Raw genomic sequence first — 26,017 nt, forward strand, 5'->3', positions numbered from 1 at the left:
GACCCTCCTCTCCCTGCAGGACCAGAGCCCCCCAGGACGGTGTCGCTCCCCAGCAGTGCCAACACCTACCAGCTGACGGGGCTGCAGCCGGGCACCGAGTACCGCATCACCCTCTACACGCTCTACGATGGTGGGGAGGTGGCCACCCCCGTCACCACCTTCCAGACAGGTGAGTGACTGCTGTGGGTCCCCTGGGTTATCCCTCACCCTTCTAAGCCATTGGGACGGGGGAACATCCCACGTGGCGTCGCTCACCCTGGGCCATGAGACCCCACATCAGAGCCCAAGGTGAGGATGGGGACTGTGCTGTCCTGGCTGTGTGGCTCCAGCCGTGCCTCACCGTGTCCCCTCGCAGGCGTGGAGGCACCCGTGGGTGCCGTGTCGGACCTGCGGCTCGTTGAGGAGTCGGGCCGGCGAGTGCGGCTGGGCTGGACTGGCGTCCCTGGTGCCACCGAGTACAAAGTGGTGGTGCGCAACAACCAGGGTGAGTCTGCGGTGGGGGCACAGGCAGCACCCGGGGGACCCCGGCCGACCAGCGCTGAGGGTCCGTGGCCACCTTATTCTGGCAGATGGCACGGAGAGGACGAGGCGCGTCCCGGGCAGTCAGACGGGGCTGGAGCTGGGTGACCTCCGGGAGGGCATCGCTTACCTGGTGCGTGTCTCAGCGCTGGTGGGCGGCCGGGAGGGCAGTGCCGCCACCCTCGCCATCCACCTCAGTAAGTCCACGCCAGGGTTTGGCACCGGGAGTCCCAGAACTGTGTTTCCCCCCTGGCATGCATTTCTCCTCTGTCCCCCTGCAAGCCCTCAGGGTGCTGGGGTGGCCGCGGGGCTCCTCTGGGCACCCCGAGGTGACACGGTGGTGCTGTGTGGCGGTGCAGAGTACCCAGCGGTGGGCAGCATCTCGGAGCTGCGGGTGACAGAGGCCGGTCCCAGCCAGCTGCGGGTCACCTGGAGAGGGCTGCCAGGTGCCGGGGGCTACCTGCTGACCTGGCGAAGCAGCGACGGTGAGTGTGGGGACGACGGGGTGCGGGGGCGGCAGCGGTGGAGCCCTTCCCATCCCGGCCATCTCTCCTAGGTGTGGAGCAATCTCGCTTCCTCCCTGCCGACCCCACCGCCTTCACCATCGAGGGGCTGCGCCCTGGCATCGTCTACACCGTCAGTGTCTCGGCCATTGTGGATGGACGCGAGGGCAGCCCTGTCACCGCCACAGGGCGGACAGGTGAGGCGTCCCCCTGCCTGTCACTGCTGGCTGGTGCTGCTTGCTGCGAGCCCAGGTGACAGTGGCTCTCTTGCTGTCACAGCACCCGAGCAGGTGGGGACAGTGTCCCGGCTGGAGGTGCAGGCGTCCAGGAGCAACGTCGCCCGTGTCACCTGGGTCGGTGTGCCAGGAGCCACCGCCTACCGCGTGGTGTGGAGCCGCAGGGACGGTACTGTGGGACGGGGACGGGGATGGGGGCGGGCTACGAGGGCAGCGGTGTGGGGAGCTGACGCCGTGGTCCTTGGCAGGGGGCTCGGAGAACAGCCGGCGGGTTCCCGGCCACACCAGCTCCTTCGACATCCCCGACCTGGAGGGAGGCGTCTCCTACACCGTGAAGGTGACAGCGCTCATCGGCAACCGGGAGGGCAACCCCGTCTCCATCATCGTCACCACCCGTGAGTGCTGGGGCTGGGGGGAAGCACTCTGGGGTGGCACCGGGCGCCTCTGCCCCTAACGCCTGCCCCTCTGCCCTGCAGCGGAGGCAGCCCCGCTGCCCCCCGTCAGCAGCTTCCAGGTGACAGAGGCCTCGGAGCATCGCCTGCGCCTGGCCTGGGTGCCAGCGGCCGGCAGCGCCGGGTACCGCCTGGTCTGGCGCCTGGCTGAGGGTGAGTGTGGCCGGCCAGCACCCCTGCATCCCCGCCAGCCCCCGCACAGCACCCCCTCACCCCTCTCTCCCCCCGGGCAGGGGGTCCCCAGCGCAGCCAGCAGCTCCCGGCCACCGCCAGCTCCTACGACCTGGGGGGGCTGGAGCCCGGCCGGCGCTACCACATCAGCATCACCAGCCTGGCTGGTGGCCGGGAGAGCGAGCCAGCCACCATCACTGCCATCACCGGTAAGGGACTGCACGGGGCCAAGGGGGCAGTGGAGCCCCGGCGCAGGGCTGGAGCCCAGAGGAGCACCCGGGGACTGGGCTGTCCCAGCGTTGGGCTGGGGCGGGAGGGGGGTGGGGTGATGGGTAGGGAGCTGGGAGTGGGATGGGGGATGCCCCTTAGAGTCAGGACACGCTTTCCTCCTCCTCGGCAGCTGCCCCGGCCCGTGTCACCAGCCTGCGGGTGACAGAGGTGCAGAGAGACTCGGTGACACTCACCTGGACCCCTGTCCCTGGCGCCTCCGGCTACGTCCTCTCTTGGAGCCCCGCTGCAGGTGAGATGGGTGGGTGGCCTCAGGACAGGGGGCAGTGTCCCGGCGGGTGCTTGCCATCCCCCCTGACTCTGTGACCTGGGCGGCAGCCGGTGGGGAGACGAGGCGGATGCTGCCCGGCGCTGCCAGCTCCCAGCAAGTCTCCGGGCTGCGCCTGGGCCAGCGCTACACCTTCACCCTCCGCCCGCTCCTGGGGAGCGCGCCAGGTGCCGAGACCTCCATCAGCGAGCGCACAGGTACGGCAGAGTCGCTACGGGGCCAGGCTGGGCTTGTCTCCACTCTGGTGGTGGATTCACCCCTTCCCTGCCCGCAGTCTGCAGGGACGCCCGCGGTGACATCGTCTTCCTGGTGCATGGCACCCGCGACAGCTCCTCCGGTGCTGATGCCATCCGCACCCTCCTCTCCAACACCGTGTCCGCCCTGGGGCGCCTGGGCCCTGAGGGCACCCAGGTAGGGGGCTGCCCCAGTGGCGGGGGGCCCAGGGGGGCCGGGCAGCGGTGCCCACTGCTGCCTTGTACCCTCGCAGGTGGCTCTGGCCACGTACAGCTACCGCAGCCTGCCCTGGCTGCTCCTCAACCGCTCCAGCGACCTGCCCGTCGTGCTGGAGCAGATCCGCACCATGCGCTACGAGGAGCCCAGCGGCAACGCCATCGGTGAGGGGCGGCTCTGGGAGCTGGGGCAGTGGCTGGTGGGATCCTGCTGACCGTCCCCCTCCTCCTTCTCCCTCCCTAGGGGCAGCCATCACCTTTGCCAGGACCTACTTGCTGAGCCCTGGTGCGGGGCGCCGGCCCGGCGTGCCGGCGGTGCTGGTGGTCCTGGCTGACGGTCCCTCTGGGGATGATGCCATCGCTGCGGCCAGTGACATCAAGGCTGGGGGTGAGGATGGACAGGGTCCCAGCAGGGAGTGTGGGGAGTTCTATGGGGTGCTGAGGGTGTTCTCGACTCAGGGGTCCAGGTGCTGGCCGTGGGCTTGGAGGGGGCGGACCAGGAGCAGCTCCGGCGCGTGGTCACCGGTGAAGACCCTCGGTACATCTATCGTGATGGTGGTGCCCTGGCAGAGCTGGAGGGAGAGCTGACCGACGACCTCTGCACCATCATCTCCACCAGGGTAAGGGGCCAGGGTGCCCTGGGGGGTGCAGGGGGGAGCAGCCCTGTGGGGGCAGGGGGCTTCTCCTACCCCTGGGTTCACACAGGCTGCTCGTGTCTTGCTAGCCGGAGCCGGAGCCGAAGCCGAAGCCCTGCACTGTGCAGTGCCCCAAGGTGAGCATCTCCATGCCGTGCCATGCCGTGCTGTGCCACGGGGGCTCAGCGTGGATCAGGGACCCCCCAGCTTGCCAATAGCAGCAGCGCAGGGGGGAGCCGAGCATGGGGGTGCAGCCCCTAACCCCTTCCCTCTGTCCCCTTGCAGGGCGAGAAGGGAGACCGCGGCGAGGCAGTGAGTGCTTTGGTGTCCCATCCCCAGCCGTTGGCTCTGGCGGAGGGTCTGCCTACCCCAAACTGATGATGCCAGCCCACAGGGGATGCTCACTGCTGGCTTTATCTCTGCAGGGACCGCAAGGACGCATGGGGCCACCGGGCCCCCCTGGCGAGCCGGTAATATCCTGATGGGGGGGGAGGGAGATGGGGGGCAGCTCCGTGGCGGGGGGCAGGGACGTGGTCCCTGTGTCCCCTTGTCCTGCTGGCAGGTGGGTGTGGGCCAGGCACCTGTCCAGCCCTTGCCACAGGGGCAGGCAGGGAACATGCCTTGGCCACCACCTGCCACCCAGCAGCTCATCCTCTCCATTGTCCCTCCAGGGCCGCCATGGGCTGCCTGGCCCTCCGGGACCCCCAGGGCCACAGGGTCTGCCAGCAGAGAGCGTCGAGCGGCCAGGCAAGAAGGGGGACAGGGTGAGTACCTGCGACCCCCTCACCCGGGCACCCCAGCGTCCCTGGGCACAGTGACCTGACCCCACGGGGCCTCTCTCTGCCCCTCGTCCCTCTCTTCTCCACCTCGTCGCCCAGGCTGGAGGAGGGATCCCCTTGGAGAGCCCCGGTCCAGCCCCACACTGCTCTTTCACGCCCCAGCTCAGCACGCAGGGGAAAGGCATCCCGGGACCCAGCTCTGTCACAGGGCTGTCCTGGGCTCCCAGTGCTGGGATCAGCAGCGCCTGGGGCACTGGGGGAGTCTGGCAGTGCCCCAGTGCTGGCATGATGCTCCTCTATCCCACAGGGCTTCCCCGGAGCCGATGGGACACCAGGAAGCCCTGGCCGCCCCGGGAACCCCGGATTACCTGGCCAGCCAGTGAGTAGCGGCGTCCCTCGGGTTTGCTGCTGAATGGTGGGCTTTTCCCATTGCCCTGCCCAGTCCCTGAGCCGGCTTCTGCTAAACCTTTCCCTGTGCTGAGTGTCTCTGTAGCTGGCAGGGTCACTGCTGTCCCCTGTGTGTGTCCCAGGCCAAGTGTACTGGGCAGGGACTGTCCATCCCTGCCTTACCTGGAATCCCCATCCCATCCCACCCCATCCATGCTCCCCCGGCTGGCAGGGACACGCATTCACCTCCTGAGCTGTTGTTTTCCAGGGCACCCAGGGCATCCCTGGCCCCCGAGGAGATCCCGTGAGTATGGCCCCATCCCTCCCCAGCCCCACTCCCCCTCATGTGCCCCTACCTCCCTCACTCTTGTCTTTCCAGGGGATGCGGGGGCCGATGGGGCTTTCTGGCCCGAAGGGGGAGAAAGGCGAGCCGGTAGGTAACGGGCATGGGGCTGCCCCAGGGGGGTCCCTGGGGAGCAGCGGGGACCCTGGCGGGTACATCTCAGCCCCTGGCATCTCCTGGTACTTGGTGTCTGGGTGACCCCAGGGTCTCCCTGCCGGGTCCACGGCACTGTGACCCCTGTCCTGCACTGGGGACACAACAGGACACATGGGGACACTGACTTTTTCTCCCCTTCCTCATCCAGGGAGAGCCCAGGGTGATCGTGGATGGACAGGGGCTGCCAGGCAGGAAAGGGGAGCCGGGCACGCCGGTAGGTCTGGGAGTCACGATACCAAGGGGTCTCTGCCACCACCCCCAGCCCGTGCCACAGCCCCAGCCAACGGAGCATCTCTGTCCCCCAGGGCAGTACCGGCCCCCCTGGGAGCCCTGGCCCACAGGGGCCCTTTGGTGACCCAGGCCCCCCCGGACCTGTGGGGCCACCAGGACCTCCAGGAGAGTTTGTGAAGGTATGTTCCCCCAGGTGCTGCGCGGGGACAGCTGGGGGGTTGTGTGGACAAGTGGATGGAGGAACAGCCAGCAGCTTGAAGCTTCTCCCCGACGCACACCTCCTGGTCCTGCCCATGGGCTGTGCCCCCCGTATAGATGTGCGTGAGCTGTTGCTGGCGCTGAGGACTGTGGGGAGAGGGACGTGGCATGCGCGTGCCCTGATACCACTGGTGATGGGCTCTCTCTAGCATGTTCCTCTTCCGTTTGAGGGGGGCATGGAAAGAGCCCAGACCTGCCCTTGCTTTTTTTTAACCCTCACAGGGGGAGAAGGGTGACCGAGGGGAAAGGGTGAGTAGCTTCGCATTTCCCTGGCTCCTCTGCCCTCCTGGACAGAGGTCCCCTAGGTGCCCGAGGGCACTGTAGCCCCGCCCAGGGTGCTGGGAAGGACTGAGCCCCACTGGGGCCATGACACAGGAGCTGACCCCTGTCTCTGCAGGGCCCCCCTGGACTCGTGGATGGGGCAGCGCCTCGAGGGGAGCCCGGCCCGCCGGTGAGTTCAGCCCCTAGGCCAGCGGGGGATGGTGGAGGGGAGCAGGGCTATGGCAGCCGTGTGTCCCTGGGGCTGAGCTGCATCCCCAGGGGCTGAGCTGTGCTCTCTTGCAGGGGCTGCCTGGGGACCCCGGGCCCCGGGGACCTGCTGGGCCCCCTGGCCTGAAGGGAGAGAAGGTAAGGGGGCAGTGGGGATGCTCCGTGCTGGGGCTGGACCCAGCACCGCTCTCCAGCAGGGATGTCCATCCCTATCTCATGGACATCCCCATCTCACGGGCATGGCTGTCACCTTTCCTAATCCCCAGGGCGATGGCAAAGAAGGTTTCCCAGGGCCACCCGGCCGCCCCGGGGACCCAGGAGACCGGGTGAGTTTCCCAAGAGAAGGTAAGGCGAGCAGGAGCCGGCTGAGCCGTCGAGCTGAGCCCTGAGGGCACACCATAGGGCTCCCACTCTGGACAGCTTAGGCATTTGCCCTGCCATGCTGGAGGTGACATCTTCTCCGTCCTCCTTTGCAGGGCCCTCGGGGACCGCCGGGGGAGCAAGGCAGGAAGGTGAGTGGTGCGGGGACCAAAGGGATGCTCTCGCCTTGCCTTTGGCGGGGAGAAAAGGGTCTGGGTGCTGTGCTGGCCCCTGTGGGTCTTGCTGCCCCTGACCCCATCCTCATTCTGTGCCAGGGAGACCGTGGGGTGCCAGGAGAGCTGGGAGACACAGGCGAGAAGGTGAGGCAGTGCCAGAGTGGGACCATGACATTCGGCAGCATCAGTGGGTGCTGGTGTCCCTGCGGCCCCGTGGTGGCTGTGCCCGGGGGTCACTCTCAGAGCCCAGTGGTCTTGGATGGGCTTCAGGGCTCTGGGACAGGGTGCAGTGTGGTGTGGAGGGAGGAAGGCTCCCTGAAACCCTCCTCTGCTTTGCTCTGCAGGGGGACCGTGGCGTGCCGGGCCCCGAGGGCGAGAAGGTAGGTGTGCTGGGGCGACCATGGCCATGCCAGGGTGGTGCCTGCCCTGCGCTGGAGCAGCCACCCTGGCACGGGGTGGGAGAATGCCCCTGACGCCTTCCTCTTCCTCCCCTCCCGCAGGGCGAGGCAGGGGCCCCAGGGCGCCCGGGGCCATCGGGCAGAGAGGTGAGTCGAGGCAGTGGCCGCGGTGCTATGGACTCGGCACCCCAGGAGCAGGGGGCTGCCATGCCCTGGGTGCACATCCCCAGGCACCGCCAGCCCCCTGAGGTCTCTCCTCTCGGCACAGGGAGCTCCGGGACCAGCTGGACCCCCGGGGGAGAAGGTAAGGGTGAAGCGGGATCCCGGCAGGCTGGTGAGGGGCTGCTGGGGAAAGGGCTGGCAATGACACCCGTCTCTCTGCAGGGCGATCCGGGACCACCCGGCAAGCCGGTAAGTGATGCTGCCCGGCAGGTCCTTCTCTGCCTGCCCCAGCCCTGGAACAGGGAGCCGTGGGCAGTGCCCAGCACCATCCCCTCTGCTTCTCCCCCAGGCTCCCAGCGTGGCCGGTGTTGGAGAGAAGGTAACCCTGCTCTGGCTGTGCCCCCCGGCTCTGCGCTGGCACCCCTTGGGGCACGGCCATGGGCTGGTGGGGGGGGGACAGCACAGCTGGGCATCAACCTGAGGGGATGCCTGTGCTGGCCCCCAGACCTGGCTGTCCCCAGGTGCAGGGGGGTGATGGGGGGTGGTTTTGAGGGGGCTGATGGTGCCATTTCGTCTGCTCCAGGGTGACAGAGGCTTCCCAGGGCCAGAAGGGCCTCCTGGCCCCAAGGGTGACACGGGAGACAAAGGGGCCCGTGTGAGTACTGCCAGGGTACAGGGGGCACAAGGGGCATGGCACAGTCCCTCCCCAGGGCTCACGGTGCCCGTGCTGTTGCTCCAAGCTGTGTCCCTTCGTGTCTAGGGTGCCCCTGGCCTGAGCATCCCGGGGCCAGCCGGTCCCAAAGGCGAGCAGGGCGACCGGGTGAGTCTGGGTGTGCTCTGGGGCTGGCCAGGCTCTCCCCCGGGGGCACCGGATCACGGCCCCGGTCCCTCCCCTGGCACGGGGTCACCCTGTTCCCCGTTGACACGTCCTCTCCCTCTCCAACAACCAGGGCATCGTCGGCCTCACGGGCAGGAGCGGACCAAAGGTAATGTCACTGCAGGAGGCATTGCCCCTCCATCCATCCATCCATCCATCCATCCATCCATCCGTCCATCCATCCATTGGGGTCTGGAGGGGCTGTCCCCACAGGCTGTGCTGCAATGCCACTCCGAGGAGCGGAGGGTGCCATGCTGAGCCCCTTCTCCCCTCCAGCAGTCCGCACGCTGCCCTGACTCGTTGCCCCTTTCCCTCCCTGCCTAGGGTGACCCAGGGGAGCCAGGGGAGAAGGGGGAGCCAGGCCGAGCGGGCACCCCCGGGCAGACCGGGCTGCGTGGCAAGGAGGTAGAGTGGGGCGAGGGGGGTGGCGGGACCAGGAGCCCTGGGGCACCATGGCCCCGAGGAGGTGGGGGGGCTGGTGGGGAGCAGGGGGATGCCGGTGACTTGTGCTTTTGTCCCCCTGGCCGGTGCCCGCTGACCTGTGCCGCAGGGAGAGCGTGGAGAGAAGGGTGATGAAGGCACCCCGGTAAGTGAGGATCCCTCAGGACCACCTCCCCCTCCCTATTGCCCCCCCCGCTCACTCCCTCTCTCCCCACAGGGTGAAGCAGGTCTGCCTGGTAAACCCGGAGACAGGGGTCCCCGGGTAAGTGCGGGGCTGGTGGGCACCCTGGGGCAGGTGAGATGCCCAGTGGCCTCGGGGTGGCTCCCGCTAATGCCCACCCTCCCTTTGCCCTCCACCCAGGGCCTCCCTGGCTACCGCGGCCCCTCCGGGGAGAAGGGTGACTCGGGGGACCCAGGTCCCGAAGGCAGGAACGTGAGTACCACCTCGTGTGCCCCCACTGCCCCGTGGGCACCCGGCACCTCGTGCACCCCATTGCCACGCACCCACCCTTACCCCAGGGGTACCCTCCACCCTACGGGATCCACCACCCCACGTGTCCCCTCCTCCCCTCACCCTGTTCCTCTTTCCCCTAGGGCAGCCCCGGAGCACCAGGGAGCAAAGGTGACCGTGGGGAGCCGGTGAGTGACGTGGGGCCACGTGCCTGGCCCCCACCCTGGACCCAGACCCACCCTCCCCGGGGCCATGCCAGCTCCCCTTAACCCGCTTCCCTCACCCTTCTTTCAGGGGCCTCCCGGACCCCCAGGACGAACTGTAAGCTCTGCCCCCACCCCTCTCCCTGCCCACGGGCTGGTGCCCAGCTCCGTGTGCTCTGACAGCCCCTCTCTGCCCCCCAGGTCGATGTGGGGCTTGGAGGAGTTGGGGAGAAGGGCGAGAAGGTAATGAGTGGGTCCCCTGGGATGCTGGTGGTGGGGTGCCCATGGGCTGATGCTCCTGCCCAGTGCCGGGAGCAAGATGCCAGGGTGGGAGGTCCTTGTAGGACTGAGGTCCTCGAAGGAGCCAGCATGCTCCTGTCTCCCCAGCCCCAGGGGGATCCCACAGCAGTACCCCATGCTCTGGGTGTTCTGCTTTTACGAGCCAGCTCAGGCTCGGGGCAGTTTTGGCCGCGGGCTGTGCTCCGCTCTGGATGGCATTGTGGTCCCCAGCCGTGACTCAGCTGGCTCCTGGCTCAGCAGCGCTGCTCATTGCATTCTTCTGCGACCACTATCTGGCTACCCGGGAGCTGCGTTGAGCCCAGCAACCACTTTTTTTTCAGCCTGTGCCTCTATTTTGAGATCTTTGCTATTATCCCGCCCTTAAACCATGCAGCATAAGCAGAGGTGCTCAGCAGGGGCTCTGGCACGGGCTCGGCACAGGCGTCGGTGCCGGCGGTGGGGCAGTGCTCTCTAACCACATGCCCTTCCCTGGCAGGGGGACCCTGGGGACCCTGGTGAGGACGGCGCGAAGGGCGCTCGGGGTGATGTCGGCTCCCCCGGCCTGCCCGGAGAGAGGGTAAGTGCCGGGTCTCTGGTGTGGGAGGCGCTGGGACAGCAAGATGGGTGATGTTCTGCAGGAGAGCCGGGGGTCCTGGTGTGCAGGGGGTGGTGGGCGAGCACCCAGGACACCCTCTTTTTCCCCCATGCCCCACTGCTGAGCGTGTCTCTCTATTGCAGGGTGTGGAGGGCCCCCGCGGCCCCCCTGGTGCACGGGTGAGTGCCCCCTTCCCCACGGATGTCTGAGTTGGGGGTCCGCACCCTGCTCAGCCGCTGTTCAGGGGGCACAATGCTCACTCCTCTTCCCATCCCGCAGGGTGACCCCGGGGACCGAGGCCTGCCGGGAGAGAAGGTGAGGGGGCTGGGGGCTGCAGGCTGCCCCATGGCACCCCCGTTGCGCCCCACGGCTCCAGCCCTTCTGCCCTGCTTTCTTACAGGGGGACCGTGGCCCACCGGGGCTGGATGGCCGCAACGGGCTGGAAGGCAAGCCCGGACCCCCGGGCCCCACGGGGCTGCGGGTGAGTGTGGTCCAGGGTGGGGGGCATGGCCATCCCCAAGCACCAGTGGGGGCTGCAGGACAGAGGGATGATGGGGTGGGAAGAGCATCCCCCTCGGACACCATCAGGCTGGGGATGCTCATGGCGGGGTGGGGGGCATGTGGCAGGGCAGGGGTGTCCCTGCCCTCACCTCCTTCTTGTTTGCAGGGGGACCCAGGGAAGCAGGGGGACCCCGGCCGGGATGTAAGTACCTCCAGCGGGGGAGGGTTTGGGTTGTGCTCCTGCTGGGGCCGATGTCCTGTCCCATGATCCTTGGTCCGGGGCAGCGCAGCAGGACCATCCCCTGTCCCCAGCAGGATGCCACCGGCTCGGTCCCTTCTCCCAGAGCCGGCTGAGGGACACAGGTGCCCTGCCGCCCTGTGCTCCCCCCATCTCCTTTCCCTGCAGGGGCTGCCTGGGCTGCGTGGGGAGCAGGGACCGCCTGGCACTGTGGGACCCCTGGGACCACCCGGTGTCCCTGTAAGTACCAGCCACCCTGTGCCCTGGGGACACGTCCTGCCCTCTGCGGTTGGTCCCAGCTGTGTCCATCTGTGGGGGCTCGTCCCGTGCCCAGCTCCTGCTTCCCTGCACCCTGGGACCTGGGGACCCCTGGCTGCTGGTGCCGGGGGGAGCTCCGGGGGGGCTCTCTCACTGCTTCTGCTTCTGCTTCCTCGCAGGGCAAACCCGGTGACGATGGCAAACCTGGCCTCAACGGCAAAAACGTGAGTTAGGGGAGCAGGGCTTGGCTTTGGGGCTCACCTGGGGTTCCTGAGGGCCAGTGACCCCAGTACAGCATAAAGGCAAGGAGGGGATGTGGCAAAGCGCCCCCATGCTCTGAGCCATGCCCCTGGTGCCTGTCCCCGTCCCATGCGGTGCCCATGCCAGGGTGGTTGAGTTGGGCGCTGACTGGTGGCCTGTGTCCCCAGGGAGAAGATGGGACGCCAGGAGAGGATGGGAGAAAGGTAAGGAGCCAAGCCCCGGGTGGTCCCTGTAAGGTCCCTGCATGGTCCCCATGTGGCCCCAACCTTGTCCTCATGTGGCCCCAACCTTGTCCTCATGTGGCCCCATATGCTCAGGTCCAGGAGCATCATTTTGGGGCATGTGGATGGGGCAGCATCCTTCTAACTCCTTTCCCTCCTGGTTAGGGAGACAAAGGTGACGCAGGACCCCCTGGCAGAGATGTGAGTACCTCCCCCCAGAGCGGCATGGCGATGGGGGGTGCTGGGTACATGCCCCCACCGGGGACAGATCTGGTCACCCAGCTCCTGAGGGTGACACTGCTCTCTTGGCAGGGCCGCAGTGGTGCCAAGGGCGAGCCGGGAGACAGAGGTGTGCCAGGACCCCTCGGGCCCCCCGGCCTCCCCGGTGTCCCGGGGCAGGTTGGCCCCCCAGGCCAGGTGTGTAGTCCTTGAGCCCACGATGCCACCCAGCACCGGACCCTGGAGTCTGGGCTGCCATGGGGTAGGCAGGACCCCTGCCCATGGCTCCCTCAGCTCACTGCATGCTGTGCCGGGTGCCATTCTGTCCCCTCTGTGTTTTCCAGGGCTCACCAGGCCTCCGTGGGGTCGCTGGACCAAAGGTAGGTGTGCTCCTAGCCCCAACCCCCCCAAGGCAAAGGTCTGGGGGACCCCATGACAGAGGGGATGAGTCCTGGGTGGGACTCCGTGCCCAAGGCTGGCAGGGCTGGACCCTGGTGCTGGAGTCGGTGCCGAGTAGCCTTGCTCTGCCCTCCTTGATGCTTTTTCTGTGTTTCAGGGGGATCCAGGGGAGCCTGGACTGCAAGGGGAGCCAGTGAGTACCCAGCACTGAGCCTGACAAGCTGCAAGGACCCCAGGGCAGTGGCAATCACAGCCCCTGCCCAGGCAGCACCAGCAGCGTTAACTCTGAAACCTACTTAGGGCAGCATCAGCTCTGCTCACCTCAGCTACTGCACCTCTGTACGTCTTTTCATTCCCTCTTTCTCTGCAAACCTAGGGGCGACCTGGCAACCCTGGAGCGCGCGGAGACCCCGGGACTGCAGTGGTGAGTCCCCCCCAGTCTGCTGGTGGGATGTCAGCTCCAGGGGACTGAGGACCCCTACAGCCCCCATGGTGGGAGCAGGCCAACACCCTCTTTGTTTTTAATGTTGTTTTTTTTTATTGCAGAACATTGAACGTAGCCTGGAAGCCCTTGGCATCAAGGTATGTAGACCTTGCCTGTCGGGCTGGGGGCTGTTCCTGCCCCACGACAGCAGGAGGGGGGACACGGGAGGTGGTGGGAGACCTGAGCAACCTGGGACGGGTTGGCAGAGCCGTCGGGTGCTGCTGTGGTGGGGTTGCACTGACCCCTGACCGGTGCCTCTCTCCTCCCTCCCAGGTTTCATCCCTGAAGGAGCTCACGGGTGCCTACGACGGGAGCTCGGACTCGTTTCTGCCGGTGTCTGAGCGGCTGCGGGGACAGAAAGGCAGCCGGGGAGAGCCGGGAGAAAGGGGGCCTCCAGGCAGAGAGGTGAGTGGTGCTGGGCTTGAAACCGTGCCCAAACACCCTGCCCTGCTCCCCCGAGTCTGAGCTGGCTGGGGGGTGCCGTGCAGCCGGCTCAGCCCTGGGATGCTCGGGGAGGGCTGCCAGCCCCTGGCGCAGGGCTGGCTCTGGTAGCACGGCATTATGTTTTGCAGGGCTCCTTGGGCTTCCCTGGTGAGCGAGGACCCAAAGGTGACAAGGGGGACCCGGGTGCCCCTGGCCCCCAGGGCCCCACGGGCCGCGCCGTGGGCGAGCGGGGTCCCGAGGGGCCGCCTGGGCAGCCGGGAGAGCCTGGCAAGCCGGGCATCCCCGGGGTGCCAGGCCGGGCCGGGGAGCTGGGGGAGGCCGGGCGGCCCGGCGAGAAGGTGAGTGTGTGCGGAGACGGGGGGTGAGGGCTGGGGGACCTGGTCCAGGGGCTTGGGGACAGCCCCCTGATGGCCACCGTGTTGTTTTCCCAGGGCGACCGGGGCGAGAAGGGTGACCGGGGCGAGCAGGTGAGCTGGGATGGGGACACGGTCCCCTCTGCTCCCGCTGTGCTGTGTTACCTCTTGCGGGGACGGGGGGCAGAGGGATGCCCTATGGGGGCCAGGAGTGGCCATACCAGGATGGCTCTGCTCCCCTGTGCCCTGCTGTCCCTTTGATGCTTGACCAATTTTTCTCCCCGCCCAGGGCAGGGATGGCTTGCCTGGCCCCCAAGGACCCCCAGGGCCCAAGGTAGGTGATGGCTGCTGCTGGGGACCATCCCCAAGAGATGCCAGCCTGCCCTTCTGGGGATGGATGACCATGTCCAGTCCCCTGGCACAGGGGCTGGGGGAGGGCTGTGACCCCTGGGGGGACCTTCGTGGGGTCCCCTGGGTGCCAGCCCTGACTGCTCCCTGCTCGCAGGCAGACGTGGTGGAGGGCAGCCTGATGGGCCTCCCAGGCGAGCGCGGCCCCATTGGACCCAAGGGAGCGAAGGTGCGTGGCCGGGCAGAAAGGAGCGGGGTGGCCAAGGCGAGCGAGCCAGGGACAATCTGATGAGCTGGGCTGGAACTGAGGACAGTGGCGGAGCAGGCGTCCCCAGGAGAGCAGCAAGGGCTGATGGCATCTATCTTCTCCCCCACACAGGGCGAGCCAGGAGCTGAGGGCGAGCGGGGACCCAAAGGAGATAAGGTCTGCGGTCGTACGTCTCCTGGTTCTGACGGGGCAGCCCCGTGGAGCAAAGCCTCGGGTGGAGGCACTGCTGGGGCCACCCCTCTTTGGGTGTCAGCAGACCCCGGGGGGACACGGGAAGGTCCCTGCCTGTCCTATGACCCTGCGCCTGTCCTCGTTGCAGGGTGAGGGTGGCCCCCGGGGCGAGCGAGGGGAGCCCGGCGAGAAGGGCAGGGACGGCGCCCCGGTGAGTACCTCACTGTCCCCCCGCCTGGCACTGACCCTGGCCCCTCGCCTGGCACTGACCCCGTCCCCCTCTCTTGCTCCAGGGCCTGCCGGGTGAGAGAGGGCTGGCCGGCCCCGAGGGGAAGCCGGTGAGTGGGGACATGGTGGTGGGATGTGGGCTGGGAGGGGGAGAAGGTCCTGTGGTCCCACACCAGCCACCACCAGCACTAGCAGGAACATTCACCTCGTTCACCTCCTTCCCCCCTCTGCAGGGTCTGCAGGGCTTTAGGGGGCCTCCCAGCCCCCCCCGTAAGTACCCTGGGCTGGGTACCACACACCGGGAATGGGGAGCATCCCTGGGGGGCAGTCAGGGCTGCCTGGGGGTGGTGGGCTCTCGCTCGCCTGCCAGCTCTGACGTGGTTCTTTGCAGGGCTTGCCAGGCTTCCCCGGCGTGCTGGGACGCCCGGTAGGTGTCTTTGTCCCCCCCCGTGTCACTCTGTCCCCCCACCTCAGCACGCAGCTGGGAGCTCCCGGCTGCAGGTGTTGGGTGAAGCCGTGGGCGTCACCCTTCTGGCTGGGTGGGTGCTTGGCCCGAGGCCCCTTGCTAGGAGCTGGACAGGCTTGTCCTCACTTGGCGTGGGTGCTTACCAGAGCTGCTGGCACTGTCTGCGTCTCCTCTCCCAGGGGGCACCCCATGCACCCACTGGGGGAAACCCATCCCTGCAGTGACCCCATCTCTTCCTCCCTTTAGGGCAGCCAGGGAGACCCAGGACCCCCCGGACCTCCGGTAAGGAGCCACCCCATGCTACGTGCAGGGGACTGTCATGGCAGGGGGACATCAGCTGGGGCAGATGTCCCCCCAGAGAGCAGGGAGGGGTGGCAGTACTGGGGCCGTGCTGACCTGCTGCCCCTCCCTGTCCTGTGCCACCAGCAGGCACCACCCCAACATAATGTCCCCTTGTTGCCTGCAGGGCAGCGCTGGCCCGCCAGGGACCCAGGGCCCAGCTGGGACCAAGGTACAGCATCAGCATCACCACATCCGACCTGGCAGAGGAAAGTGGTGCCTTGCCAGATTTGGGAGGTCCATGTTTCGGGACGTTTTGTGCTGGAGGGAGGGATGTTTTGAGCTGGACCTCCTCCCAGATCCAGCCAGCCCTGGGGAACAGCCCCGTGACAGGCATGGGGACGTGGCTGTGACTACGGTGCCAGTGGGTCGGGGCGGTGGGACTGACACGGGCACTGTCTTCACAGGGTGATCCAGGGGAACCTGGCTCCGGCATCCGGGTGAGCACTCGTGCCCTCCCCACCAGCACCCACCTGGCTCCCCCAAAACCATCTGACCCCCGCAAAGCCAGCCAGCCCCACCACCATGCACCTTCCTGCGGGGGCAGCTGAGGTCCTGGCTGTGCCAGGGCAGCGTGCCATCCCCTCTCTGATGTGGCTGTTTCCATTGCAGGGCTTGCCTGGTCCCCAGGGAAACGTGGGGCTGCCTGGGCCCCCAGGCCCCCCCGGCCCGGGGGTAGGTATTTGTGGCCCCCTCCCCACCTGCTCTTTGGCTATTCTTGGTGCCTGGGCTGCCACTTGATTTCTGCTGATGTCTCCCTTACAGGGCCCACCGGGTGTCCCCGGGCTGCCAGGACAAGTGGTGAGTGTATTGTCCCCCCCCTGCCCAGCTGCCATCATTGTGGGTGCTTGGGTCTGCTTGTGAGGCTGTGGGACCCCCGTGCCCCAACCCCTTTCTTACTGCCCGCAGGGGGAGAGCGGGAAGCCGGGTGTGCCGGGCAGGGACGGCGTGCCGGGGAAGGACGGCGAGGCGGGGATGCCTGGGAAGATGGTACGTTTCTTCCCATCCCATCCCATCCCATCCCATCCCATCCCATCCCAGCTGGAGCCCCACGAGGCTCAGCCTGGGGTGTCCGCAGCTGAGGCTGAGGGCTGTGCTGCTTGTGCCAGGGTGTGCCGGGACCTTCAGGCCCCGCCGGTCCCAAGGGAGAGCCAGGGGATGCCGGAGCCCCAGGGCAGGTGAGTGCAGAGCTGCCTCCGAAGCGTCTGGCAGCTTCGCCGGCATTCCTGGGCTGGGATGAAGCGGGGCATCCCCACGCAACCTTTCTCACCTGTCCCCTCTCTCCTCTGCGCCCCAGGCCATCGCCGGCCCTCCCGGCGCCAAAGGCGAGAAGGTAAGGAGCCAGGGTGGGAGGCGGGGCGGACACCCACCCCTGGGTGCTGCCGAAGCCAGCGGGGCTGGGGTGGGCAGGGGCTCGCAGGGCGCTGGCACCCGCTATGGGTATGTCTGAGCACCCGTGTGTCGCTGCAGGGTGAGCCGGCGCTGCTGGAGGGCGTGCTGCTGGGAGAGCCCGTGAGTTACCCCCATTAACCTCGTCCCCCCTTTTAACCTCATCGGTCCCGTCAACCTTGTCCCCCCTACCACCACCCCCTGACTTCTGGGGGACAAGATAGCCCTGGTGGCCACCTCTCTCTCCTAATGCCGCTCTCCCTCCGGCAGGGCTCCAAGGGTGACCGAGGCTTGCCGGGCCCCAAGGGAGAGAAGGTGAGCGCTGCTCGGGAAAGCCAGTGGGGAGAGGGTCATGGGGGGGGTGTCTGCCACAGCAGGGGGTGGTTCTGGCCACAGCTGCTCCCCACCATGCATCATGACATGCCGTTGCTTTTTGCTTTTTTCCCCCTTCCAGGGGGAGCCGGGACGATTTGGGGAGCCGGGAGATCCTGGAGAAGATGTGAGTAGGAGGCACACGGGGACTGGGGGGTGGTTGCTGGGCACAGTGGATGCTGTTGGGAGGGGGGGGGAACCTGTGTCCCCACAGTCCAGCCTTTCCCAGTGGCTTGGTGTCTTCGCAGGGAGCCAAGGGGTCCTCAGGAGCCAAAGGGGAGAAGGTAAGCGTCCCCTGTTCCCAGGGGGGTGGGGTGCTCCCGAGCTCTGGGGGGGCCACTCTGGGTGGCACACTGCCCCCAGCACCCCGTTGCCTGCCAGCTTGGGGACACACTGTGTGCTCTCCACCATCACGCAGGGAGCACCAGGTGTCGGTGTGCGGGGACCGCCAGGACAGGATGGGCCTCCGGGCTTGAAGGTAACCCCTGTCCCCATGTCACCCTGGCTCTCACCGTGTCCCCAGTGCCCAGGTACTGCCCTGGCTTGGCTGGCCGAGGGAGAAGCTTGCTCCCAAGAGGCTGTTTTCACAGACCCCATCTTTTTCCTCCCTGCTTCAGGGTGACATCGGCTTGCCAGGACCACCGGGACCCCCAGGCTTAGCAGGCATTGCTGGAACACCAGGACAGCCCGGCCTGAGAGGGGACAATGGGCAGCCTGGCCCCCCAGGTCCACCGGGAGAGAGGGTAAAGGCTATGGCCAGCGCTTGCTTTCGCTGGTCCCTGCGACCACAGACCCTTGAGCAGCACCAGCAGGGTCCCAGCAAGCCTCACTGACTCCTGGATGTGGTCTCTGCCTGCTCACTGGTATTTCCCTGCCAGGGTTTGATTGGCTTTCCTGGGAGAGACGGCACCTCTGGACCACCGGGACCTGTGGGGCCCCCAGGGCCGGCCGTGAGTATGGGGCTCTGGTGGCACAGTGTCCCTGGGGGGTGCAGGCTCTGCCCCGGCTCCCCCACCGGCTTGGGCAGGGTGATGGGGACCCATCCTACACCTTCCCGGCCCCAGCCCCTGGAGCTGGGTGTTGCTGGGGGTTCTGGCACGGGGCGGGAGCCGCTGTGGGAGCCCCAGAGATGCTTTGCGGAGTGCTTGGCAACACCTTCCTCCTGTGGCTCGCTCACCCCTCTCCTTTCTTTTAGGGCATACAAGGAGCCTCTGGTCTGAAGGGTGACAAGGTAGGACAGGGGACAGACCCATAGCATGAGGGGTGTGGGGCTGCTCCTCTCATGGGGTGTCCCTGCTGCAGCCACCCCTGGGTGATGCTGAAACCACTCTGGATGGTGGCACATGGGAGCTTGCTCTGTGCTGGGCACCCAGGACAGCGGGGGTTCTGTGGGGTGTCCCCTGGCATGGGGGGGACATGGCATGGCTGGGAGGAGCGATGGGCAGCAAGGACAGGGAAGAGCTCTTGCATTTTCCCCCGGCAGGGTGCTCCAGGGGCCGGGACGCCGGGAGCCAGAGGTGAGCGTGGAGACCCGGGGCCGCGGGTAGGTACCGCCATAGCTCCCCCCACCGCATCCTCCTCTGTGTCCCCACCACCGGGGACAGGAAATCCCATGGCACAACCTCGAGGGGACAGTGAGCCAGCACCATGCCTGTCCCCAGGGTGGGGTGATGCTGGGGCTGTCCCCATCCCAGACATCCTTTTCCTAATTCCTTTATTCTCACAGGGTGAAGATGGGCGCCCGGGGCCAGAAGGGGATCGTGGTCCGGCGGTAAGTACCCCCCTTCCCTGGCTGCACCCCCAGCCAGGACCCTCCCTGACCACCCCTCTCCTCTCTCCCACAGGGCTTGCCTGGGAACCGGGGGGAGCGTGGGGACAAGGTAAGGAACCCTGGGTGCTGGCGAGCAGGACAGGGGGGGCGAATGGTGCACCCCCAGGGATTGGAGTCCCCAGGGAGGTGCTGCCTCCCCCCCGCCACACATCTTTGCAGCATCTCACCATCTCCCTTTTCTTGCAGGGAGACGCTGGGGCCCCGGGTCCCAAAGGAGACAAGGTGAGGGCCCTGGGCGGGGAGCAGCGGGAGCGAGGACAGCACTGCTAACGCCCCCCACTCACCCCCACCTCTCTTCTTTGGGTGTGCAGGGCGATACTGTGGTGCTGGAGGGGCCCACCGGAGCGCGGGGCATCAAGGGCGAGCCAGTAAGAGCTGTCTCCATCCTCCCTGTCCCCCTCTGCGTTATCCCTCTTGTCCTTATGGGCAGGGGCTTTCCCGTGCATCCCCCTCCCCAGGGCCCTGCCTGCCCTGCTCCTGGCCCTAAAGGTTTGATCCTGCAGCCCCACTCCCGAATGGCACAGGAGAACACCCCCCACTCCTCTGCCTGCCAGAAGAGCTGGGGGTGGTTCTCGCTGCCGAGGGACCCTCCCTCACAGAGCACCTTGTCCCCTCTCCTTCAGCCCACTCTACAGACCCCCATGTTCCTGCCCTGGGGGGATCTGTCCTCCCCGCCCCGTGTGTATCTGAGCATCTCCCCACCCCCTGACCCCTCCCTGTGTTTCCTCCTTTGCAGGGAGAGCGTGGCCTGAAGGGCATGGAAGGGGACAAAGGGGACAAGGGGGAGCAGGGCATGCCTGGAGAGAAGGTATGGGTCTGGGGGGGCTTGTGAGGGGCTGGGGTCTCACAAGCTGGGGGCTTGGGGACCATGGAGGGCTGTTGTTGGGGTGATGGAGAGAGGGGACCAGGGCATGGTGGCATCCCTGTGCCCCCTGTGGTGGTGCTTATGGGCACCCTGGCATGGTGCTTGGCACCTCGGCAAGGGGAACTGCCAGAGCTGGCCCCAGAGGTCACCATGGCTGTGCTGTGGCTGTGCCATGGCCAGAGCTCTCCCTCCTGCCCTGTGTCGATCTGGGTTTCTGCTTGCAGGGGGCAAGGGGTGAACAAGGTGAGAAGGGCTCCACGGGCTTCCCCGGGGCACGTGGCCCTGGTGGGCAGAAGGTAAGGAGCTGGGCACCTCCCGCTGCTGGGGGGTGCTGGGGACACTCTCCCTTTCACCAGCCCTGACCGATGCCTTTGCCTTCTCCAGGGAGAGGTTGGAGCATCGGGAGAGCCTGGCGAGCCGGTGAGGAGCTGAGTCTCTGCTGCTGCCAACCTTCCGCAGGGCAGGAGCGGTCCCCCCCATCACGCTGTGTGCTCTCCCACAGGGTCAGCCTGGCCGTGATGGGATTCCTGGAGTCCGGGGAGAGAAGGGGGACATGGGACCCCTAGGCATGCGTGGCCCCAAGGTGGGTTGACCCCTCTGCCTACTGGTGCTCTCCTGGCCAGGATCCATGCTGGCTCAGCATGGCTCTGACTCCCCTCCTCATCCTCACAGGGTGACCGGGGCATGAAAGGTGCCTGTGGCCTTGATGGGGACAAGGGCGAGAAGGTGAGTGGGTGCATGCGGGGTGCCGCAGGAGCCCAGATGGTGCCTGGAGGCTGTGGCCCTTTGGATCCCCTCTGCCAGCCGGGAGGAGCAGGGAAATGGTTGAGGCCAGAACTTGGCTCCATGGCAGGGGCATGGGGTCCCCTCCTCTGCCCACAGCTCTGGGATAATCGCTGAGGGGTGTGGGACTGACCACCCTGCCTCTCTCCTGCCCGCTATAGGGAGAGCCGGGGATCCCAGGGCGCTCGGGGCTGCCGGGGAGGAAAGGCGAGCCGGTAAGCACCGCGCTGACACCAGGGTGGGATGGGTACGCGTGGCTGGTGGTTGGCAGACATCTGCTTTGTCCCCTAGGGAGAGCTGGGTCTGTCGGGACCACCAGGCATTCCCGGGAAGGAGGGGCTCATGGGACCAAAGGTAGGTCAGCACGGTGCTGGGAAAAGCTGTGCTGGCACTTCAGCCGCCCGGCTGGCTGGCCGTCCCCGGCTGGCTGTCCCCTGCTGCCTGCTCCTTCCTCTTCGCAGGGTGACCGGGGATTCGATGGGCAGCAGGGAGCCAAAGGAGACCAGGGGGAGAAAGGAGACCGGGTGAGCAGGCTGGAAAGGGATGGTATGAGTTGCGTCACGTTGCTTTTACCAGGATCTGGCCTTGGTCAGAAGCACATCAGAGCCTGATGCTCCCAGAAGAGCCCTCAGGCACTGCTCTAAATTACATCACTAAACTACAATTGACAACAAATCCCCGCTCTTAACAAGAAGGCATCAGTGCCGATGCTTTGGGGATGTTCATTTGTGGGGCAGAGGATGCCCGTGGTGCCTGCTGTGGGGCCAGGGGGCTCCCACAACCCTGGCCTCACCCTCTGCTCTCCCACAGGGTGCTCCGGGCATTATCGGTGGCCCTGGTCCCCGGGGTAGTGACGGTGCTCCTGGCCCCCCTGGACCCCCAGGAAATGTTGGCCCACGAGGTCCTGAAGGCATGCAGGGCCAGAAGGTGAGTGTCCACCATGGGTGGCTGGTCCCTCTCTGGGTGCCGTGACGAGAGGAGGGCCCTGTCCCCAGAGTGACCAAGGGGCTGGTGGCATCAGGAGCCATGTCCCAGCTCTGTCCCTGCCCTGCCAGCTTGTTGGCTTTGGGGTACTCACAGTGGGGTATACTTTGTGGCCCCCTGCCCAGTGGATGGGACCCGGGGGAACTGGGACCCTGCTTGTCCTGGGTCTGGGTGGGACCCGTCCCCATCCCCATCCCCACCTGCACAGATGTCCCCTGAGTGCGGGGACAGGGAAAGCAGCACAACCATGGCACTGGGGAGAGCAGAGTGGCTCCAGAGCCACCAGCCAGATCCAGAGCGTGTGTCCTTTGCAGGGGGAGAGAGGCCCCCCTGGACAGTCGGTGCCGGGGGCTCGCGGCGTGCCTGGCATCCCTGGCGAGAGAGGAGAGCAGGTGGGTGACCGGGTGCCTGGCCCTGCCTGGTCAAGCCACAGCCAGGGCCAGCCTCCCACCTCCCTTCTGCTTGTCCCTAGGGCAGTCCTGGCACCCAGGGGCTCCGTGGGGAGAAGGGGGAGCCGGCCATGACGGTAAGGAGCCAGGAGAGAGCTGGCACAGGCTCATGGCACTCGGGTCAGTGGATTGGGAAGGGGCACCGAGTCCGTCCCACTGCCGCTGACGGAGGGTCTTCCCTCACCTCTGGGCTCTGCTGGGGCCTGGGGAAAGGGTTTTTTGTCCTCTCTAATTGCACCATCCCCCGTTGTGACGTTGGTCTTTTGCCCCCTCCATGTGCCTGGCAGGAGGAGGAGATCCGCGCCTTCGTCAGGCAGGAGATGAACCAGCACTGTGGTGAGCATCCCCCACCGCTGCCCTGGGGCTGGGGTCTGGCCCCCACTGCCCCTGACCCCTCCCGCCCCGTCTCTCCCACAGCCTGCGGCGGACACTTCCCGCGGCGCCTGGATTCACGTGAGCACTCAGGTTGCGACTCTCCCTTCCTACCCCCCTACCCCACGCATGTGGCACCAAAGGGGTCCCGGCACCCAGGTGTGCCGCTGGTTTTGGGGGTGCTGGAGGCAGCTGGGACCCTTTGAGACCCCCTCGGTCAGGGCCGGCGTCAGCGTGGGACCATGCGCAGGGAGAAGGGATGGTGCATGGCAGAAGTGATGGTGCAGCAGGGATCTCCAGGGGCAGCTGGCACGGGGTGGTGCCAAAGGGGTCTGGGCGCTGCCAGGGTCTGTCTGATCAAGAAGGGAGCACGGGGACTGCGTGCTTGGGTGCTGGAGCTGGGGCAGGGAGACTTGCAGGGACCGGGACTCAAGGAAAAGAGGGTGGACTGGAGGAGTGGGATGGAGGGACAGGGGCAAGGGGTGGGCTGGAATGAGGTGGGTGCTTTCTCTCCAAGGAGGCTGGGGGGTTCAGGCCAGGAGCAGCTTCCACTCTGCCCAGGGAGGAGGAAGAAGCATCCGCCAGGAAAGGGAGCGTGGCCAAACAGGTGATGGAGAGCCCAGAGGACATACAAGATCTGTTCCCATGGGCACATGTGCCTCCCCATGCCCATCTCATCCCCATCCTTATCCCCATCCTGCTGGGCTCCCAGTGGGCGCTGTCTCACTGGGCAGCAGCTCCTCCTGCATGTCCCTCCTCTGACAGCCCTGGACTGTGGTGCAGGGAGAGGAGAGGGTGTCCCCAGGTCCCCCATCCCTGGCCGTGTACCCCGGCACGCTGCAGCAGCGCCAGGGCAGTGCTGGGCTGCTCCGCACCTGCAAGGGGTGTCTTTCCCCCAGGAGGCAGGGAGGGGAAAGCACCTCGGATCCCATCACCTCCTCCCTGATACCTGCGCCGTGTTCTTCCCCCTCACAGGGGTCTTCCCCACCCAGTTCCCTGAAGTCCCTGTGCTCAAGTTGTCACACGCTGAGGAAGAGGAGGGTGAGTGTCATCTCTGTGCTTTTAGTCCCTGTCCCCCTTTTCCCCTGCTCTGTGTGTGTGGCTGGTCATATCCCTGCCCTCCGCTTGCAGGCACTGGGGGATAATCCATCAGTGGCTGTGCTGCCAGTCCCAGGGGGCTTTAATTAAAGAGCAGGGAGAGGAGAGGGCAGCAGGGAGTGTGTGTGTGCAGGCGCGCACGGGTGCGTGCTGTGTGTGCGCGGGGCTGGGCTGTGGCTGGGGGGAGCAGGACGGAGTGGGAGGCGAGGGCTGCTCACGCCTGGCGCTGTCTCTCAGGGCAGGACAGGCGGGTGATGCTCAACACCGATGACCTCGAGTACGAGAACATGTATGGGGACGAGGAAGACTACGACGATGTCCCGGAGATGGACAGCTCGGAGCAGCCCACCATGGGCGGTGAGCTTCCCTGAGCCCACCTGGCACCAAGGATGGAGCCACCGGAGGCGACCGCGGGGCTGCCTGGGCTTTGCTGGGGTGATGCCTTCACATCCCATCTGGCAGCGGGTCCCTGCACCCTCTGGCTGGGGTAACCTGGGATTTGCTGCCAGGCGCAAATCTCGCTGGCACCCAGGCGGGGTGTACATTCCCAATCCCAGCACTGTGCTGCGCACGCCATGCGGACCTCACGCTCCGTCCCCGCCGCCGAAGCTGTCACTGGCAGCGATGAGCAATTTGCTGGGCTGGTAGAACCTGCTGCCGCTCGCAGGTTTCCTGTGCTCCTGGTCACGGGCCACAAGAGGGATCCCAAAATCCCCAGGAGAGCAGGAAAGCCCTGGCAGCAGCAGCGACAGGCAGAGGATCCCACCTGTACCCTTCCAAGGGATGCTGTGGCTGTCCTGTCCCCATGTCATCTCTCTCCCAGCTCTCTCTCCAGCCTTTGCTGGGAGCTTCCCCTCGGAGAGAGTCTCCTGCTCTCACTCCCTTGGGCAGGGCACAGAGATGTCCCCTCCAGCCAAACCCTCAGCCGGGAGTCGTTCCCTGCCTTCCCCTTCTGGGGTTTCTCCTCCTCGGCCAAGCAGGTCTAGCTGCCTCCACTGCTGGTGTGCTGCCGGCTCCTGCCTGCCCTCACCATTGCCGTTTGTCCCCGCAGCCGAGCCCTGCAGCCTGCCGCTGGATGAGGGGGACTGCCAGCGCTACACGCTGCGGTGGTACTACAACCAAAGAGTCACCGAGTGCCGGCCCTTCGTCTACAGTGGCTGCCGGGGCAACCTCAACCGCTTCGACAGCAAAGAGGAGTGTGAGCTGCACTGCGGGCAGCACCCAGGGCCAGGTAGGCATGGCATGGCACAGCCACCGGCACCGGCGGGTCCGGCAGCATCCCCAACCCGTGCTGTGGGCTCGGCCAATGCAGAGCCAGGGGGACGATGCTGTCCCCCCGCCTTGGCTCTGACACTACCTCACTTCTCTCCGCAGATGCCCATGGCGTTGCTGGAGGCGAGGTGCATGGGCAGCCGAAGGTGTAGGCGCGGGCAGTGTCTCGGCAGACAGGGCTGCCCGGTGGTGGGGGGCTCTGGCTGCCAGCCCAGCCGGGGCTGGACCGCCCGCGGTGGCAGGGACAGCATGCCCGCCAGCCCCCGGCAGGAACTTGGTGCTATTTCTAACACGTCTTATTGCTGCTCACGGGTTTTTCCTTTCATATCAGTTTTATGGCCCGTTAAGGTGAAATTTGTATCAAATGGGAAACCATCCTCCCCCGCCACAAAGCTCTCGACCCCCGTTCCCACCCCCAGGTTTCCTGGGCTATTCCCGGTTTGATTTTTAACTTATTTGCTGCCAATGGAATGGCACCTGGCCCCATGCCCCCTCTCCAGCTGCCCAGGAGTGGAGCTGGGACTTGGCGTGGTTGGGCTCCCCTCCTGTCATCTAACGCCCTCATCCCCTTCCCTGCATCCCCCATGGGTCCCCAAAACCTCTCCCTGCTCTCTGCCAGGGGATGCTGCCCACATCCCTGGGCTGGGCGGTGCCTTCCTTCACAGCATCCCTCACCCTGCAACCAGCTCCATTTGAATAAATTTCGCCTTAACCTCGAGCGGGACCTGGTTCCCCTTTTGTGGTGGTGATGGTTTGGCAAAGACCCGCGGGAGGTGCCGGAGGCTTTCTCCGTGCGCTACCCTCCAGCTCGCACGCCTGCCAGCAGCCCGTCTGTCTAATCCCAGCCCGTCAGGGAAACCCTGAGGATGGTGCTATGTTAGAGAAGGTTCCTGCTCGCCTACGCTCGCTCTCAAAGGCTTTGTGAAAGTGATGTCGGCTCCCGGGGGTCTGCAGTCCCTGCCTCCCCCCAGCCCCAGGGCTGTGGGCTGCTGGGCGAGCTTTGTGGTGCCCATACCTCCCGCTGCTCTCTGTATATATCTGTATACAGCGAATGTATATGTGTACCAATGCTGGGGGGGGGGTGGGGGTGTGTGCGGGGAGGTGTGTGATATTAAAGCTGCGCTCACGGCGAAATGCCACGCTTCTTGGTGCGCCGCTGGAGATGCCGGTGGGGTTTGGGGACAGCTCTTGAGCCAAACGTGCCCCGTGCCCACCCCAGTTGGAATGGATGCAGCGCCGGCTGGGGGGTCCTCACCCCCCGGGGAGCCCAGTGCCCCATCCCTGTGCCCGGCTGACGC

The 26,017-nt window shown here is 66.5% G+C and overlaps 1 protein-coding gene across 1 annotated transcript in view; it reads left to right on the forward strand.

Moving 5' to 3' along the window:
- COL7A1 (collagen type VII alpha 1 chain) overlaps positions 1 to 25,694 on the forward strand; it is a 30,689-nt gene extending 4,995 nt beyond the window's left edge. The window contains exons 14-120 of the mRNA XM_054216576.1: positions 20 to 169; positions 356 to 484; positions 570 to 716; positions 879 to 1,004; positions 1,076 to 1,219; positions 1,302 to 1,427; positions 1,507 to 1,653; positions 1,735 to 1,863; positions 1,944 to 2,090; positions 2,282 to 2,401; positions 2,488 to 2,634; positions 2,712 to 2,848; positions 2,925 to 3,051; positions 3,131 to 3,274; positions 3,346 to 3,506; positions 3,611 to 3,658; positions 3,807 to 3,833; positions 3,947 to 3,991; positions 4,193 to 4,285; positions 4,608 to 4,679; positions 4,956 to 4,991; positions 5,067 to 5,120; positions 5,335 to 5,400; positions 5,492 to 5,596; positions 5,898 to 5,924; positions 6,073 to 6,126; positions 6,240 to 6,302; positions 6,431 to 6,490; positions 6,641 to 6,676; positions 6,800 to 6,844; positions 7,045 to 7,080; positions 7,201 to 7,245; positions 7,367 to 7,402; positions 7,483 to 7,509; positions 7,610 to 7,639; positions 7,844 to 7,915; positions 8,021 to 8,080; positions 8,211 to 8,246; positions 8,462 to 8,542; positions 8,688 to 8,723; positions 8,796 to 8,840; positions 8,940 to 9,011; positions 9,173 to 9,217; positions 9,324 to 9,350; positions 9,434 to 9,475; positions 10,008 to 10,088; positions 10,250 to 10,285; positions 10,386 to 10,421; positions 10,507 to 10,587; positions 10,774 to 10,809; positions 11,014 to 11,085; positions 11,283 to 11,327; positions 11,532 to 11,567; positions 11,751 to 11,786; positions 11,898 to 12,002; positions 12,149 to 12,184; positions 12,361 to 12,396; positions 12,580 to 12,627; positions 12,750 to 12,785; positions 12,961 to 13,092; positions 13,260 to 13,469; positions 13,563 to 13,598; positions 13,774 to 13,818; positions 13,990 to 14,061; positions 14,212 to 14,256; positions 14,420 to 14,482; positions 14,565 to 14,609; positions 14,891 to 14,926; positions 15,212 to 15,247; positions 15,432 to 15,476; positions 15,712 to 15,744; positions 15,917 to 15,979; positions 16,070 to 16,105; positions 16,214 to 16,294; positions 16,414 to 16,482; positions 16,602 to 16,637; positions 16,775 to 16,816; positions 16,964 to 17,008; positions 17,148 to 17,192; positions 17,314 to 17,349; positions 17,484 to 17,543; positions 17,683 to 17,808; positions 17,944 to 18,015; positions 18,261 to 18,296; positions 18,549 to 18,608; positions 18,792 to 18,836; positions 18,910 to 18,945; positions 19,083 to 19,118; positions 19,208 to 19,264; positions 19,633 to 19,704; positions 19,986 to 20,057; positions 20,146 to 20,181; positions 20,264 to 20,344; positions 20,434 to 20,487; positions 20,706 to 20,759; positions 20,836 to 20,898; positions 21,006 to 21,068; positions 21,355 to 21,471; positions 21,843 to 21,920; positions 22,001 to 22,054; positions 22,265 to 22,313; positions 22,395 to 22,430; positions 22,867 to 22,956; positions 23,325 to 23,390; positions 23,685 to 23,804; positions 24,499 to 24,678; positions 24,822 to 25,694. Of these exons, the coding sequence (XP_054072551.1) occupies positions 20 to 169; positions 356 to 484; positions 570 to 716; positions 879 to 1,004; positions 1,076 to 1,219; positions 1,302 to 1,427; positions 1,507 to 1,653; positions 1,735 to 1,863; positions 1,944 to 2,090; positions 2,282 to 2,401; positions 2,488 to 2,634; positions 2,712 to 2,848; positions 2,925 to 3,051; positions 3,131 to 3,274; positions 3,346 to 3,506; positions 3,611 to 3,658; positions 3,807 to 3,833; positions 3,947 to 3,991; positions 4,193 to 4,285; positions 4,608 to 4,679; positions 4,956 to 4,991; positions 5,067 to 5,120; positions 5,335 to 5,400; positions 5,492 to 5,596; positions 5,898 to 5,924; positions 6,073 to 6,126; positions 6,240 to 6,302; positions 6,431 to 6,490; positions 6,641 to 6,676; positions 6,800 to 6,844; positions 7,045 to 7,080; positions 7,201 to 7,245; positions 7,367 to 7,402; positions 7,483 to 7,509; positions 7,610 to 7,639; positions 7,844 to 7,915; positions 8,021 to 8,080; positions 8,211 to 8,246; positions 8,462 to 8,542; positions 8,688 to 8,723; positions 8,796 to 8,840; positions 8,940 to 9,011; positions 9,173 to 9,217; positions 9,324 to 9,350; positions 9,434 to 9,475; positions 10,008 to 10,088; positions 10,250 to 10,285; positions 10,386 to 10,421; positions 10,507 to 10,587; positions 10,774 to 10,809; positions 11,014 to 11,085; positions 11,283 to 11,327; positions 11,532 to 11,567; positions 11,751 to 11,786; positions 11,898 to 12,002; positions 12,149 to 12,184; positions 12,361 to 12,396; positions 12,580 to 12,627; positions 12,750 to 12,785; positions 12,961 to 13,092; positions 13,260 to 13,469; positions 13,563 to 13,598; positions 13,774 to 13,818; positions 13,990 to 14,061; positions 14,212 to 14,256; positions 14,420 to 14,482; positions 14,565 to 14,609; positions 14,891 to 14,926; positions 15,212 to 15,247; positions 15,432 to 15,476; positions 15,712 to 15,744; positions 15,917 to 15,979; positions 16,070 to 16,105; positions 16,214 to 16,294; positions 16,414 to 16,482; positions 16,602 to 16,637; positions 16,775 to 16,816; positions 16,964 to 17,008; positions 17,148 to 17,192; positions 17,314 to 17,349; positions 17,484 to 17,543; positions 17,683 to 17,808; positions 17,944 to 18,015; positions 18,261 to 18,296; positions 18,549 to 18,608; positions 18,792 to 18,836; positions 18,910 to 18,945; positions 19,083 to 19,118; positions 19,208 to 19,264; positions 19,633 to 19,704; positions 19,986 to 20,057; positions 20,146 to 20,181; positions 20,264 to 20,344; positions 20,434 to 20,487; positions 20,706 to 20,759; positions 20,836 to 20,898; positions 21,006 to 21,068; positions 21,355 to 21,471; positions 21,843 to 21,920; positions 22,001 to 22,054; positions 22,265 to 22,313; positions 22,395 to 22,430; positions 22,867 to 22,956; positions 23,325 to 23,390; positions 23,685 to 23,804; positions 24,499 to 24,678; positions 24,822 to 24,871 (7,436 nt within the window). The 3' untranslated portion in view covers positions 24,872 to 25,694. The remainder of the gene's footprint in view (positions 1 to 19; positions 170 to 355; positions 485 to 569; positions 717 to 878; positions 1,005 to 1,075; positions 1,220 to 1,301; positions 1,428 to 1,506; positions 1,654 to 1,734; positions 1,864 to 1,943; positions 2,091 to 2,281; positions 2,402 to 2,487; positions 2,635 to 2,711; positions 2,849 to 2,924; positions 3,052 to 3,130; positions 3,275 to 3,345; positions 3,507 to 3,610; positions 3,659 to 3,806; positions 3,834 to 3,946; positions 3,992 to 4,192; positions 4,286 to 4,607; positions 4,680 to 4,955; positions 4,992 to 5,066; positions 5,121 to 5,334; positions 5,401 to 5,491; positions 5,597 to 5,897; positions 5,925 to 6,072; positions 6,127 to 6,239; positions 6,303 to 6,430; positions 6,491 to 6,640; positions 6,677 to 6,799; positions 6,845 to 7,044; positions 7,081 to 7,200; positions 7,246 to 7,366; positions 7,403 to 7,482; positions 7,510 to 7,609; positions 7,640 to 7,843; positions 7,916 to 8,020; positions 8,081 to 8,210; positions 8,247 to 8,461; positions 8,543 to 8,687; positions 8,724 to 8,795; positions 8,841 to 8,939; positions 9,012 to 9,172; positions 9,218 to 9,323; positions 9,351 to 9,433; positions 9,476 to 10,007; positions 10,089 to 10,249; positions 10,286 to 10,385; positions 10,422 to 10,506; positions 10,588 to 10,773; positions 10,810 to 11,013; positions 11,086 to 11,282; positions 11,328 to 11,531; positions 11,568 to 11,750; positions 11,787 to 11,897; positions 12,003 to 12,148; positions 12,185 to 12,360; positions 12,397 to 12,579; positions 12,628 to 12,749; positions 12,786 to 12,960; positions 13,093 to 13,259; positions 13,470 to 13,562; positions 13,599 to 13,773; positions 13,819 to 13,989; positions 14,062 to 14,211; positions 14,257 to 14,419; positions 14,483 to 14,564; positions 14,610 to 14,890; positions 14,927 to 15,211; positions 15,248 to 15,431; positions 15,477 to 15,711; positions 15,745 to 15,916; positions 15,980 to 16,069; positions 16,106 to 16,213; positions 16,295 to 16,413; positions 16,483 to 16,601; positions 16,638 to 16,774; positions 16,817 to 16,963; positions 17,009 to 17,147; positions 17,193 to 17,313; positions 17,350 to 17,483; positions 17,544 to 17,682; positions 17,809 to 17,943; positions 18,016 to 18,260; positions 18,297 to 18,548; positions 18,609 to 18,791; positions 18,837 to 18,909; positions 18,946 to 19,082; positions 19,119 to 19,207; positions 19,265 to 19,632; positions 19,705 to 19,985; positions 20,058 to 20,145; positions 20,182 to 20,263; positions 20,345 to 20,433; positions 20,488 to 20,705; positions 20,760 to 20,835; positions 20,899 to 21,005; positions 21,069 to 21,354; positions 21,472 to 21,842; positions 21,921 to 22,000; positions 22,055 to 22,264; positions 22,314 to 22,394; positions 22,431 to 22,866; positions 22,957 to 23,324; positions 23,391 to 23,684; positions 23,805 to 24,498; positions 24,679 to 24,821) is intronic.
- The last annotated feature ends 323 nt before the right edge of the window (positions 25,695 to 26,017 follow it).

Source organism: Rissa tridactyla, chromosome 10 (genome assembly GCF_028500815.1).
Source record: "Rissa tridactyla isolate bRisTri1 chromosome 10, bRisTri1.patW.cur.20221130, whole genome shotgun sequence".
NCBI classification, from domain to species: Eukaryota; Metazoa; Chordata; class Aves; order Charadriiformes; family Laridae; genus Rissa; species Rissa tridactyla.